At 42.6% G+C, this 15,187-nt stretch overlaps 1 protein-coding gene across 3 annotated transcripts in view; it reads right to left on the minus strand.

The window, feature by feature from the left end:
- Positions 1–15,187, minus strand: part of PPM1H (protein phosphatase, Mg2+/Mn2+ dependent 1H) — a 240,388-nt gene that overhangs the window by 50,636 nt on the left and 174,565 nt on the right. For all 3 annotated transcript variants that reach the window (XM_019514646.1, XM_019514648.1, XM_019514647.1), the window contains exon 6: positions 7,186–7,304. In XM_019514646.1, the coding sequence (XP_019370191.1) occupies positions 7,186–7,304 (119 nt within the window). The remainder of the gene's footprint in view (positions 1–7,185; positions 7,305–15,187) is intronic.

Below are 15,187 nucleotides of genomic sequence, written 5' to 3' on the forward strand. Positions count from 1 at the left end.
TTTTTTTTTTTTTTTTTTTTTTTTTTTTTTTTTAAATAAAACGCAAATCTGTCTGAATTCTGGAAACTCCTTCCCACAATATCTATACTCTGTCTCTGTGAGAGACAGGATAGTGGGCTAGATGAACCCATCACGGATCCCAGAAAAACGACATTTCTTAAATTCTTTGGTCAAAGGCAAAACAGTCTGAATCAACAGATGAGTGCTGACCAGGGTTTGCTGGGAAGGATTTGGGGTTCAGCACTCCTGGCTGTTTCTGACAGAAAGCTGAAAAGCTCAGGTTTGGATCAGAAAACAGACATTTTGACAATTCCATCTTCCTAACAATGTTTGAGATGTTTGGTTTTTCTTCCAGTGCAGAACAAAAATGACTGCAAAATCTCACAAGCTGCCATGACTTGGAATTGTTGCTCTCTGGCTGAAAGCACCACCTGAAGGATTCCTGCTACACTGCTGGAAGAAGGACTGCCCTTGTCACAGGAGGGCATTTAAGAATCAGACAACAGTGAAGCAAACTGCAGGAAGATGGCTGCGAGAGTCAAGGTTATTAGTCACAGAAAAGTCTTTTGCAATATATGTCCACTAAGAAAACCAGAAAATGTTAACAGTGGATTTCACTCACTGTCCCTAAAGAAATAGTTAAAAGCCACATCTTGCTTTAAAAAAAGAGAGAGAAAGACGGAAGACATCAGCTTTACAACTGCTGCAAATGAACACAGAGCTGAATATTTTAATCTAAATATCCCCAATACACTAGTACATCTATTGATCTTGCATTTTAATGCATTCCTACCTCGGTTTAGCCACTCTCCTTCAATATTGCCAGCTGCAAAACTATACATCTACAGAATAAATAAATACCCTATATTCTGCTTTCTCATTAGACAGATGTGCAAAACATGGCAAAATATTAGACACAGCCTCTACATGATAAAGTTTAACCTAAAACTTCAACTTAGTAACACAGTTGTCTGCCAGCAAATTACAGCTTGAGACAGCTCAGAGGCTTGTTCAGCAGGAGACAGAGCTCTTAAGATACAGTGCCAGTTACAGTACGTATTCCACAATGGTTGATCAACACAATGTGTGTGAAGGGGGAGGGCTAGCGGCTTACATAAAGCTACCACTTCCACTACAGTTGAATTTCTGGCACAAAATCTGAACAAACTGGGCATAGAAGAGAGTTAGAGATGGGGGATTGGGGGTGGGGGGGGGTTGAGAAAGCTCGGTCTCGAAGCAATTAGAGGCAGCCTTAGACTAGTGATACAATGTGCATCACTGGATCAATGATTGCCCTAATGCTATGGGGAAGCTTGGCAGCTCTGCTACCACTGTGGGTTGCTGAGGCAGAGCCGTGTGGAAACTTCACAGGGAAAAAAAAAGGCCAACTGCATGATGACAGTCCCAGAGACAATAACCTTTTGTAATCCAAACAAGCTGGTCAAGCCAATGCATTGCTGAGTTTCTGAAAAACTCCAGAGCACAGAAGGCAAAAAATAATCCTAGTACTTCTAATAGAAAAGACAGAAAATGGCCTGAATTTAAAATAATGTTCCTTTCCAAACAAAACACTGAAGCTGTGTTAAACACCACCAGGCTTTCACCATTATTCCTATTCCCTGGGGTGCTCTGGTAAGTAGCGCATCCCCAATTCCCTGCTGTCCTCCCCTGATAAATGTATAGGCAGCCACAAGGTCACCCCTCAGCCATCTTTTGTATAGGCTGAAGAGATCCAGATCTCTCAACCTCTCCTCACAGGGTCTTTCACAGAGACCACTAATCATGCGGGTGGCCCTCCTCTGAACCCTGTTCAGATCCTCTGTGTCCCTCTTGAAGTGCAACGCCCAAAACTGGACACAGTACTCCAACTGCAACTTGACTAGTGCTGCACAGAGGGGGAGCATCACCTCCCTCTGTCTGTTGGTCATGCATCTGCTAATACACGACAAGGTGCGATGATCTTCAAGGTCCCTTCCAGCCTCAATGTCTACTAAATCTATGTCTATGTAGCATGCATTACTATTAAAAATGTGCTGGAAATCTCTTTGATATTTTAACCATAGTTTTAGCCACTAAAAGGATTTGAAATATTGAAGTCCCACTGTGTACTAAACAGAAAGCCTTTGCCTAGGAGATTGTTATTATCCAAGTACCTATTGGAAAGGGAAAGCAAGTACATTTAAAACTGAAATAGCATTTCTTGTCTCCATTGACCCTGACTAGGTAAACTTCACAGGAACATAGAAGTGCTTTCTTTGTTTCACAGTCCTCAGCCCTGAGGTCAAGGAACAAAAAAGAATGCTGACATGCCAGCTCCTGAGATCAACTAAGCAGCTGGCTACCAGCATCTAGCTTCCCGAGTAACGACAACTAGACACATTTTGCTCACATAAATATCACAGTAAAGGTAGGAAGAGGTTAGCATCTTCATCCACATATATTTCTGCGACTCTTACCTTTCTTCTCTGGCTCAGCTCAGTTCATACAGGTATATTTGGGGTTGAATTTTAAGTTAGTGAATTTTAAACCACGACTAACAGGATTGCAGTCTGTAGTGTAAACATTAACTGTCGTTTGTTCCAGGACACATACATAGGTAGCTAGTCATGTTTCACCAAACATCTTTCGTTAGACTATATTAGTATGTATATTGGTTAATATATGCTAAAATGGAAGTAAAATTTTGAGTGTGAACATAGCTTTAGACAAATAGAACATAAAAAATGATGACGTAAGAATTCACAGAGTGCAAGTACAATGCTAACGGGAATGTATTGGATCAGACTTCAAGGCCAGTATCCTATTTCTAAGTGACCAGAGAAAGATGCATAAAACCTCTTAATCCCTTGTAATTAGAAACAGTCTTAAGCCTAGAAGCATGATAAAATTCCTCTTTCTTCCAAAGTTTCTTAGCATTTATAATTTTGGATATATTTCTTACCAATATGATTGATGAATAACTTTTTGAAGTTGCTCAATTTCTGGCCTTAGCAACATCCTATGATGAGTTCCACAGTGCTATCACATGTGGTTTGAAAAAGCATTTCCTTTCATTGGGCTTGACCTTGTCACCTTTTAATTTCACTGGAGGTCACCTTGTTCCTCTGTTTCCCCATTTACCTTCTCTATAGCATTTTTATTGAACACATTTTTATCATGTTCCCTTTTCTTTGACTCCTTCCTTTCCTTTTTAAGGTAGAAATGTAGCTTTCCCCAACCTCTCTGTGTGACCTTTTCTAGATCTCTGATCATTCTTTATATCTACATCCCTGAACCCCAGTAATTTTGCAATATCCCTTTTTAGAGACATAGGGCGACTACTATGCAACTACAAACCATTCCAGTGCGCACGAAAAATAGCAAATATGGCAGGCAACTAGCTTGGCTTAGGGGAGAACTCTTTGGTGAGTTTAAACACAGAAAAGGAAGTTTAAGATGTAAAAGCTTGGACAGATGACTAGAGAGAAGCACAGGAATATTGCTTGGGCATGCAGGGATGAAATCAGGAAGGCCAAAGAGCAACTGGAGTTGCAGCTAGCAAAGAACGTGAAGAATAAAAAGAAGGGTTTCTACAAGTATGTTAACAACAAGAGGAAGGTCAGAGAAAGTATGGGTTCCTTACTGAATTGGGGAGGCAACTTAAGTGACAGATGATGAGGAGAAAGGCTGAAGTACTCAATGCCTTTTTACTTTGGTCAGCTTCCAAACCACTGCACTGGGCCGCACAGTTTCAGGAGAAGGTGAGCAGACCTCAGTGGTAAAAGAATAGGTCAGGGATTCTATAGAAAAGGACACATACAAGTCCATGGGGCTGGATGCAATGCAACCGAGGGTGCTGAGGGACTTGGCTGATGTGACTGGAGAGCTGCTGGCCATTACCTTAGAAAACTCATGCAATCAGGGTAGGTCCTGGATAACTGGAAAAGGGCAAATATAGTGCCCATTTTTAAAAAAAAGAAGGAGGATCCAGGGAACTACAATCCAGTTAGCCTCACCTCAGTCCCCAGAAAACCATGGAGCAGGTCCTCAAGGAATCCATTTCTAAGCACCTGGAGCAGAAGAAAGTGATCAGGAATAGCCAGCATGGATTTACCAAGGGCAAGTCACACCTCACCAACCTGATTACTTTTTACGATGAGATGACTGGCTCTCTGGATGCAGAGAAAGCAGTGGGCATGGTATACCTTGATGTCAGCAAGGCTTTTGATACAGTCTCCCACAGCATTCTTGCAAGCAAGTTAAGGAAGTATGGATTGGATGAATGGACTGTAACACGAATAGCAAGCTAGCTGGATCATTGGGCTCAACAAGGTAGTAATCAATGGCTCCATGTCTAGTTGGCAGCTAGTATCAAGTGGACTGCCCCAGGGGTCAGTCCTGGGGCTGGTTTTGTTCAATATCTTCATTAATGATCTGGAAGATAGGACGGAGTTCACGCTCAGCAAGTTCTCAGGTGCCAACAAGTTGGGGGGAGTAGTAGATATGCTGGAGAGTAGGGCTAGGATTCAGTGACCTACACAAATTGGAAGATTGGGCCAAAAGAAATCATATGAGGTTCAACAAGGACAAGTGTAAAGTCCTGCACTTAGGACGGAACAATCCCAAGTACCAGTAAAGGCTGGGGGCTGACTAGTTGGGCAGCAGCTCTGCAGAAAAGGACCTGGGGGTTACAGTGGACCATAAGCTACGTACGAGTCAGCAGCATGCCCTTGATGCCAAAAAGACTAACAGCATACTGAGCTACATTAGTAGGACTGCTGCAAGCAGATCAAGGGATGTAATAATTCCTCTCTATTCTGCACTTAGTGAGGCCACATCGGGAGTAGTGTGTCCAATTTTAGGCCCTCCACTACAGAAAGGATGTGGACAAGGTGGAGAGAGTCCAGAGGATGGCAATAAAAATGGTGAAGGGGTTGGGGCATGACTTATGAGGACAGGCTGAGGAAACCAGTCTTATTAACGTAGAGATGAAAAGACTGAGGGAGGATTTGATAGCAGCTTTTAACTACCTGAAGGGTGGTTCCAAGGAGGATACAGCTGGTCTCAAGTTGCAGCAAGGGAAATTTAGGTTGGATATCAGGAAATACTGTCCCCACTAGGACTGTGGTGAAGCACTGGAACAGGTTACCTAGAGAGGTGGTGGAATTTCCATCCTTGGAGGTTTTTAAGGCCTGGCTCAACAAAGCCCTGGCTGGAATGAAGCCAGAAGCTGAAGCCAGAACCCCGCTCACTGGGGCAGGAGTTGCCCAGCTGAAGCTTTATCCCTGCCTGGAGTGGTGCATCAGAAGCAGGAGCAGGAGCAGAAGGAGGAGCCGCTGCTAGAGGTGAGAAGAGCTGATCAGCACCCGGGCAGCTACAGCCACACTGGGAGCAGCCCTGCCAAGGGCTTTGCATGCTGGCCTGGACTAAAGCCAGCAGGCACAGGCAGAAGCGCAGTGCTAGCTGTCCCCTAGTAGGGCTCAGCCGTATGTGGAGTGTCACAGGGGCAGCCATGGGCCAGATCCAACCAATTGGCGGGCAGCCTCTGTGGGTCAGATTCAATCAGTTGGCTGGCTGGATCCAACTCATGGGTCATATTTTGCCCACACCTACCCTATCATCTCTTGTTTGTCCAGGTCCTCTAACATTGTATTTCTAATTTCAGTTCAGTTTATATAAGGTACAAGTTTTTTACTACGTGTAATTCCCCAGATCATACTCACATTTTTTTTTTTTTACTTACTGCTACCCTCCAATCCTCTGATGCAACAGCTATTTTAAAGGAGTGGTTGTATACTGCCTCAGGCAGGGACTGAACTAGATGACCTCTGGAGGTCCCTTCCAGCCCTACTTCTGTTCTCTATGATACTATGACAAGAACATTGTTCAGTGATGATGGCCAGTGATGGCAATTCTTAGCTTAACTCAGTCTGCATATTATGTTATGCATATTCTTTTAACAGAATTTGGCAATTGCTTTGACTATTAAAACAACACGACACTTTTAGCAGTGAAGTACTAACTAATTATGAGACATTATACCAGGAAGAGTTGTAGGCATATCATTTATGATGTCAGCCTGTTCAAGTCTCTAAACCAGTGATTCTCAACCAAGGTGCTGCCAGATCTTTTGAAGGGTGCCATGAGGTATGAGGAATTGAGGTGTTAGGAAATAAGCTGATAAACTAAGCAGTTAAGCGCAGGCTCAGGCTTGTCCCTGCCTGGATGACCTCCCATCCCCACAGCCAGACCCCTCTGCAAGAAAGAACTGTAATCTATAAGTTAGTTTGTGAAACTGAGTACCACTCAATTCATAAAAGTTACGGAGGGGTGCCTTACTGAGGGATGCCTTGAACCTAGCAAAGGGTGCTTTAAGTCCAGTGAAGTTGAGAACCACTGCTCTAAATATACCAGAGCTTCAGTTTTTGGACCCTGTCTGCCCTTTCCATTGCTGGCCGAACTATTGTAATGATTGTTAAGACAAGCGCAGCACAGGGAAGTAAAATGTTCTTTTCATTTACAAAAATCACATAAAGAGCATGCGACTGTACAGAGCAGACTTTCCTTAGTCTAAGTTTCCCATTTAAAGGGACTCTCTGAACAGACATGAAAACTAGACAATTTTGCCACAGATTCAGGTTTGTTCATCCTCCTATCTTTATTGCATTAAGCAATTGCGGTGACTTCTGTTCATTCAAATCTTCTCATTTTAAGTTGGCTACTCTTTTTGTTCAGAAGTATGGTCTGCAGTTAAAAATGTCTACAAGGATTATCCATTCAGAGGTCATCTCTGCTGTGCTGGAATAGAGGAACCAATTTTTTCCTTATTGCAAGTTTTTATGCACATTAAAGAAAAAGAACCATCTTCTATTAGCCAGATACTACAATGTGTGTAAAGGAAAATGACTTGTAATTTATGAAAAATAAGCAGCTTTCACAGAGGTTCACCTTCAATGACTGTCCTTTGACAGTCTTGTTGCAATCGCAGTTCTCAAACTTTGTGGATAGGCTCTGGCCATAGCTCAAGAGAAAAAATCTAATTTAGTCTCTTAAAAAAAAAAACAAAGAAAGAGAGAATGACATTTTCTCTCTCACAATGCATGAACACATCTGCTTTAATGTAGACGGGTATTCTAATAAACAAATGCATACACGGTAGGATTTCAGGTTTTTGACTTTCAGCACTGAGAAGGGGCATGTTCTTACCAGCCAGTCATGTTAAAGTCCCTGTAGAGCATCCTCTTTCCGATTTCTTTACGCTGCACCCTCCTTGGAAACTCCAAATGTGTGAACTCATTTCCCAGCAAGTGCGGCTGCATGAAAGCCTACAGGCAAAAAAACAAACCACAGAGATCACACACTTATCATAAAATGAATTTCATCCATGTTTTATGAGATAACACGGCTATTTCACTCTTATTTTATTTTAAAAATGTGAAGGAAAGGACTAGCTAATACTACCAAATGATATTCACACATATGAATACATTCTAACACACTGGTATTTGGTGTAGCAAACAATTTGTTCTTGTCCACAATTAAGAGTTACATCTCCCGAAATCCATCAGCTTTTTCCAGTTCAAAAAATGGTAATATTTAGTAGTTCTCTAGCACATTTCATTCATTCATCAAAAGGCAGTTTGCTAAGGTGGGTAAGCTGATTTTCCTTTTTCATAGGTGGGAGATCTGCGGTGGAAAGTGGGCAAGGCCCAAACCCACAAAGAAAGTCACAAGCAGAGCTGGGAAGAGACACTAAAGTTCCAACCATCCAGTATGACAGTACTTGTCAACACAATCAACTATTGTTACCAGTGAACTATAGTCCTTTCCTTTCCTTTTTTGTGTCCTTATGCAACAAGGTACTTAGCAGAATTTGCAGATTTGTTGGAATCTGACAGGGTGGCACTGTGAGTGCTTTTGCTATGGCCTCATGAAACCTCTGGGCTATCAACTTTGTGCTCTAGTGCCTATGCCACCACAGCTCTCATTGTACTATGGTAAACTTCACTGAGAAGACAGGATACTTCTGAAGTAATCTGTTGCTTAGGAAAGCTGATGCATCTCCAGTTTAGTTAGTTCTGCCTAACTTCAGACTAACATGGCTAGCTACCAATTTTCAGTGAGCCAGGTAACTCTTATTTTTGTAGTAATTTCAAAAACTACTTTTCTTCTTCTGAAGAACAGAGCAGTTCTAACTCTTTTTTTCTACTCTGTTCCGGTTCCTAACAAACTGTCTATAAGAAATAAACTCTGTCACACAGTATCTGTGTTCACGCTATTTTTCTTCCCCTCTGAATAACATTCTTAAGCTGGATAGATTCAGTCACAGTATGGGTAATATCTTATAAAAATTGAAGTATGCTCCTTTGTACAAGAAACTAAGTATTCATCCAAAATATTTTGGAGTATGCCTGTTGGGAGTTGCAGGCTTGGGTGCCTAACAATTCTTTTATCTTCTGTAGGACAGACTCCCAATCAGAATTTATTTCCTACAATGCATCATAACTGTGCGCCTGGTGATGGAAGCTCAGGCATCATGGTAGCTGTAGGCTTGTGATGCATTGTAGGAAAAAGTCCAAAACAGGGAGTCTGACCCACAAAAATGGAATGGGAACCCAGGCTACCAGAATTACAACTGACATGAGACAGAGCAGCATTTCAAAACAGAAATATGTCTGAAGAAGAGCTCAAGGGCAATTATAGAGGGGATGGAAATGAGCTTCACTCTGTGGCCATATGGGACAGGACTAGGAACTATGGCCTCAAGCTGCAGCACAGGAAATTTAGGATGGAAATTAGGAGGATCTTTCTGACTATGAGGGCGATCAAGCAATGGAACAGGCTACCTATAGAAAATGTGGAATCTCCATCCTTGGAAATGTTTAGGACCAGGTCACAAAGACACTTCATTAGGATGGTTTAATCATGGGCATGAGCAGAGGGCTGGACTAGATGACCTCACAAGGTCTCTTCCAGCCCTACTTTCCTACGATTTTATTATCCTATTTTGGATGCTGGCCAGACAGTCTGGATTTTTCTTCCAGGGGTTCAGTTTTGAAATGAATTACTGACAGTATTAACAAGGAATTTAATTAATGAAAAAAAAATCAATTTTTGTCAAAAACAGATGACGTTTTTTGATCAGCCCTAATATTTATGGAATTCTGCCAATACCTCTCAGTCTTGATCTGCTGCACTCTAGATGTGGTAACTGTTGGCCTTATTAGAAAGGACTCCTTGGTCACCTTACTAAAAATATGATACTTCAGTTCAGCATTGTGTACATTTTTATTTTTGACACAAAGAATTAATTCACAAATCACCCAGTATAAAAGATTAATCTATTTAAAACCGTGTGGCTGAGCTTACACAAATTATAAAGAATTCCTCCAATTTGTATCTGCATAAGCAGATACAAAGGTTTTTTTGCATTTACAGATAGCCAACTGCTGCCTGAGACATGTGAAGTAAAATTATACAGAAATGGCCACATACACTTTCAGTTCTTTTTGAGATGACCCATTTTCCCCTAGTCTGTGAGTTAAGGCAATAAAATCTGCTTCATCTTCAGTAGCAGTTGTAGCCAGGATACACCAAATGTGCTAGCATTAGTTTCTAGGAAGGCCATAAATCTAGTGCTCAGCAAAGGTGAGCTGGATGTACTGGAAATCTTTGTTGATCTACCTGGCAGTTCTAATTCAGATAGCTCAGAATAAAATATTTCTGCCATTTAGGCTTGAATCTGCTCACACAAAATTTAACTGAGATTGGCTGTGGCTGAGCACATCACAATTCCACAGTGCCTATCCACTTGTTCCCATTCTGGTCCATCTTTGGAGAAGGGACCTCTAAGCTTTATGGAAATGAAGTCTAGGAATATGTTCCAATCCACTGATTAAACCGTACTCTACTTTTAATGGCCAACTTTCAAGCAAAGAAGGGTGATCTTGACATTATGTTAGAACAGCATATCAATTCTCAGCATACAGCTGAAAAAGTCCAGACAGCAATGTTGATTTAAGTATAATCTAATCTTTTAAACTCCTCAACAATACTGTTCTATAGGGCCATCTAGATGAATCACTGTTTCTAATCAACAAAATTATTGTAAGGCATTATGATCTTGGAGTCATTATCAATTCCAAAATGAACACGGGTCACCAATGTGAGGACACAGTCAGTAAGACTAACCGCACCTTGTCGTGCATCCACAGATGCAACACAAGCAGGGCCAAGGAGGTGATCCTCCCCCTCTATGCGACACTGGCCAGGCCTCAGCTGGAGTACTGTGTCCAGTTCTGGGCGCCGCACTTTAGGAGGGAGGTAGTCAGCATCAAGAGGGTCCAGACGAGGGCCATTCGCATGATCCAGGGACAGCAGGGCAGACCCTATGAGGAGAGGCTATGGGACCTGAACCTGTTCAGCCTCCACAAGAGAAGGGTGAGAGGGGACCTGGTAGCCATCTATAAACTTACCAGGGGGGACCAGTGGGGAATGGGAGAGTCCCTGTTCCCCCAAGCACCTCCCAGAGTAACAAGAAATAAAGGCCATAAGTTGTTTGAGAGTAGGTTCAGGCTGGACATTAGAAAGCACTACTTCACAGTCAGGGCGGCTAGGATCTGGAACCAACTTCCAAGGGAAGTGGTGCTTGCTCCTACCTTGGGGGTCTTTAAGAGGGGGCTTGATAATTACCTAGCTGGGGTCATATAAGCCCAGTTCTCTCTTCTGCCCAGGGCAGGGCATCAGACTTGAAGATCTACTTAGGTCCCTTCCAACTCTACATCTATAAATCTATGAGAGGCAAGGCTTTGTTTTGTTTTTTGGGGGCATTTTTTGGCAATACCTTATACTGGGCCAACTGTGTAGTTGGGAAAAATGCTGAACAAACTTTCTTGTACAAAGTGCCCTTCTTCAGGTCTGACCTGAAGATCATTTTGCACCTAAAGGCTTGCCCAGCATCTCTCTCAATTATACAGTTGATCCAATATAAGATATCCAAAAAGAAACAAAAAAACCCAAGAAACTCCACAAAACTAAAACCCTGAAAAAACCCAACCCCCTCCAACCCCTACTCCAAAATCCCTGAGCAAACAAAAGAACACTTTGCCTCTTGTACATTTTGGGCCATCATAGCTACAGCAGTTCAAAACTACTACAATATGTAAGGCATTACTTATTTTAGAAAACATCTAGAGATACTAAACTAGCCTTTGAAAGAGGCTCTCTTTACTTTTAGTACTTTAGACATTCAGTTTTTAAAATATACCCAATCATTGCATTCTTATTTCCTCCTTTTATACTGAAAACTATATATTCTAGGCAGGTTTGATTCTGCATATTACATTATAAAAACTATTTGTTAATTACAGATTAAACACTGACAACCAAGAGATGGGTCTTCCTAGCTAATTTCAGTGGTTCTTTTTAAAATTTAACTGGAGTCTTAAACTCCAAAAATTTAATATTAAATTGCACCTTTTTGCATTACATTTATTGTATTTTTATCTCTCACATTGAAAAATTAATTCAAGAGTATGCAAACCTTTTCTCTTCCATTTTTTAAAAAATAAACAAATTGTCCTGATTAAGCCATTATAAATGCAGAAAAGCAAACAGTGCATCATCCCCCACCCTGATTATCAGGAATGAAGATTAATGTCTACCACCTTTTACTACCTTTTCCTTTTTAAACCAGAAGCACAGTTTAAAAAAATACACCTAAAATCTTATAGTTAAAACAAACAAACCCATACATGTGATTATTATTCACTGGGTCATAGATGGATTTACAAGAAACTAAGTCATAAGTTTTTAGCATTTTTCCCTTGAAAACAAAATTTCCATCACTGCAAAAGAAAAGCAACTGGGGGTGACTGCATTTCATAAAGATTTACTCAGATGGAAAGGCTAAGGTCACAAGTGAAATAAGATTAATAAAGCTGGCAGAGCTACTACTGAACTGCTAATGTTTAAATAAGATTTCTCTTCTACAGCCAAACCTCATGTTTGATTTACAATCTAGGGATCTTAACTTGATTCTAATATTTTTGGCATTAGTAAAAGAGAACAGGAGAAGAGGAATCTAGAAGCTGCTGGTGTTTGAATGTGAGCTGAATTCTTATGTGGCAAAACATTTCTTTTGCAGTTATTCTTGATGTTTCCCTGGTAATTCTACAAGGAGACAAAAATGTGCTACAATAATATCCAGCACTGACTTCTTTCAGCCTGACTTGTTGAGAACTAGTGTTCTCTATTTACCACATGGCTCTTCTTTCCCCTCCCACATCACACTGTGTTGTGCAGAAGAACCAAAAAGGAAAAGATAATGAAAATCTTAAACATCTGCAGGTCTTTAACACAAGCAGATCCACCAGCAGATCCAAAGATACCCCACCAAATAGACAAAAATGTTGCTTGGCTTTAAAGTAACAGCAAATCATGTTGATAATTATCAACTTCTTTATTTTCTGTCCTCTTATGAGGGTAGATAATGAGGATTCATTATGTTATTCTAGCTTTACTACCCAAAATATTTTCCACCATTTATCTTTCAACCACTATTATGGCCTCTTTTGGCACAAATGTAGGGTATTCTATATCATATGTTTTTGGGATTCAGTCACTTTATGGTGTGCTTTATGGTCGGATGCACCGAAAATTTAACATTTGTTATGTTCTTTTAAAAGTCAGTTCCATAAAATGGAACCCACTCATGGAAATGTTGCAGTTACTTTTCTTTCAAGAGGTCATTCCCCCCCACCCCATTTCCTTTTTATTAAAGTTGATCTACAAAGCAAACATGAAAACCAAGTTATGCCTAGTTATTGTACTGATGTCCCAACTAATTAGGCTATGGAGACCATTACATGTGCCTTAGAATTCTTTTAACTAAGTCTTCTTAATCCTAATTTATTTCCTCTATCCCCAAATGTGTCATTTTTTTACACCATATATAGAAGAATTTTTATTACAACCCTTGGTATTACCAGGCTTGTCATTTTCACTCACAGGTATACATTACCCATGTCTCAAGGTATTGTAATATAATAGAAATCACTGCACCTCTCCTCAAGTAGTATATATTAGTACTTACTAACCCAACAAACTAGAATTTCTTTCTTACTATGGTAAGTGAAGGAGAGGTTCCAAACTTGGGGCTGGATCCATATTTACAGACAAAACAACAAGGAAAATAACAGAGGGTGGGCAGAACAGGAAAACAGTCCCTAGAGTCAGAAGCCAGGGGCCAGATCTTCAATGGGCAGCTGGGAGTTTCCTTTATATAGACAAATTCTACACTGATGTTAGGACTGACACCGACTGCTTCCAGGGTCAGATGGGTGCAGAAAGTGACCTATAGCTACCTTTGCCTCCCCTCAGTTAGTGCATTATGCTGAGCTCTGGGGCATCTGTGGATCTGAGCCTGAATGAAAGAATCCCCTATCCCCAGGAATATTATATATGCATGGGCGTCCAGGAATGCCTGCTTGCCAAAAAGGCGGCGTACGCCTGGTGGAAGGGGGGTGAAATCTCCAAAGAGGAGTATACCTCCTCTGCTCGGGCCTGTAGGTGAGCTGTTAGGAAGGCCAAGGCGGACATAGAGCTCGGATTAGTGTCCAAGATTAAGGACAACAAAAAGTCCTTTTTCAAATATATTGGGAGGATGAAGAAGGCGCCGGGTAATGTGGGACTCCTGCAGGATACGCTGGGCAATCTGGTGGTTGCGTCAGAGGAGAAAGCGGACCTCTTTAACCAATTCTTCACCTCCGTTTTCTTGTGCAGGGACCGGGACTTCCCTGCTGTGATAGAAGCCGGACTCGAGGGGATCGCCTTCAGACCTCAGGTTGGGGAGGACCGGGTTAGAGAGCTTCTGGAGGGGCTGGACGCGTTCAAGTCAGCGGGTCCGGATGCTCTCCACCCCAGGGTGTTGAGGGAGCTAGCTGGGGTTATTGCAGGGCCCCTGGCACGGCTCTATGAGCGATCGTGGTGCTTGGGCCAGGTGCCAGATGATTGGAAGGTAGCAAATGTGGTCCCCATCTTCAAGAAGGGGAAGAGGGAGGACCCGGGCAACTATAGGCCCGTCAGTCTTACCTCAATCCTGGGGAAACTCTTTGAGAAGATCATCAAGGAGCACATTTGTGATGGGCCGGCATCAGAAATGATGCTCAGGGGCAATCAGCATGGATTTATTAGGGGGAGATCATGTCAGACCAACCTGATTGCCTTCTACGATCAGGTCACAAAGGCCATGGATGCAGGTGTCGCGGTGGATGTAGTCTTTCTGGACTTCAGCAAGGCCTTTGACACCGTCTCTCACCCCATCCTAGTTAAAAAACTAGGCGACTGTGGCATAGATGCCTACACAGTCAGATGGATTGCAGATTGGCTGAGGGGTCGCACTCAGAGGGTGGTGGTGGATGGGTCATATTCGACCTGGGGGGAGGTGGGTAGCGGAGTCCCCCAGGGCTCGGTCCTGGGGCCTGCGCTGTTCAATTTCTTCATCAGCGATCTGGATGATGGGGTGGAAAGTAACCTGTTTAAATTCGCTGATGACACCAAAATTTGGGGGGAGGTGAGCACGCTAGCAGGGAGGGAGAGATTGCAGAGGGATCTGGATAGGTTACAGGGGTGGGCTAACAGGAACAGGATGCGTTTTAATACGGACAAGTGCAGGGTGCTGCACTTGGGCAGTAGGAACCAGCAGCACACTTACACAATGGGGAACTCCCTACTCGAGAGCACGGAGGCAGAAAGAGATCTTGGAGTCATTATTGACTCCAAGATGAACATGGGCCGACAATGCGAGGTCATGGTTGGCAGGGCTAACCGGACCTTGTCGTGCATCCACAGGTGCATCTCGAGTAGAGCCAAGGAGGTGATCCTCCCCCTCTACGCGACGCTGGTCAGGCCACAGCTGGAGTATTGTGTCCAGTTCTGTGCGCCCCATTTCAAGAGGGATGTGGACAACATGGAGAGGGTCCAGAGGAGGGCCACCCGCATGATCCGGGGACAACAGGGCAGACCCTACAGTGAGAGACTGCGGGACCTGAACCTATTCAGCCTCCACAAGAGAAGGCTGAGGGGGGACCTGGTGACCGTCTATAGACTCACTAGGGGGGACCAGAAGGGTTTGGGGGAGACGCTGTTTCCCCTAGCGCCCGCTGGCATAACAAGGAGTAATGGGCACAAGTTGATGGAGAGGAGGTAT

This window comes from Gavialis gangeticus, unplaced genomic scaffold (genome assembly GCF_001723915.1).
Source record: "Gavialis gangeticus isolate Ggan-Ray unplaced genomic scaffold, GavGan_comp1, whole genome shotgun sequence".
Lineage (NCBI taxonomy): Eukaryota > Metazoa > Chordata > Crocodylia > Gavialidae > Gavialis > Gavialis gangeticus.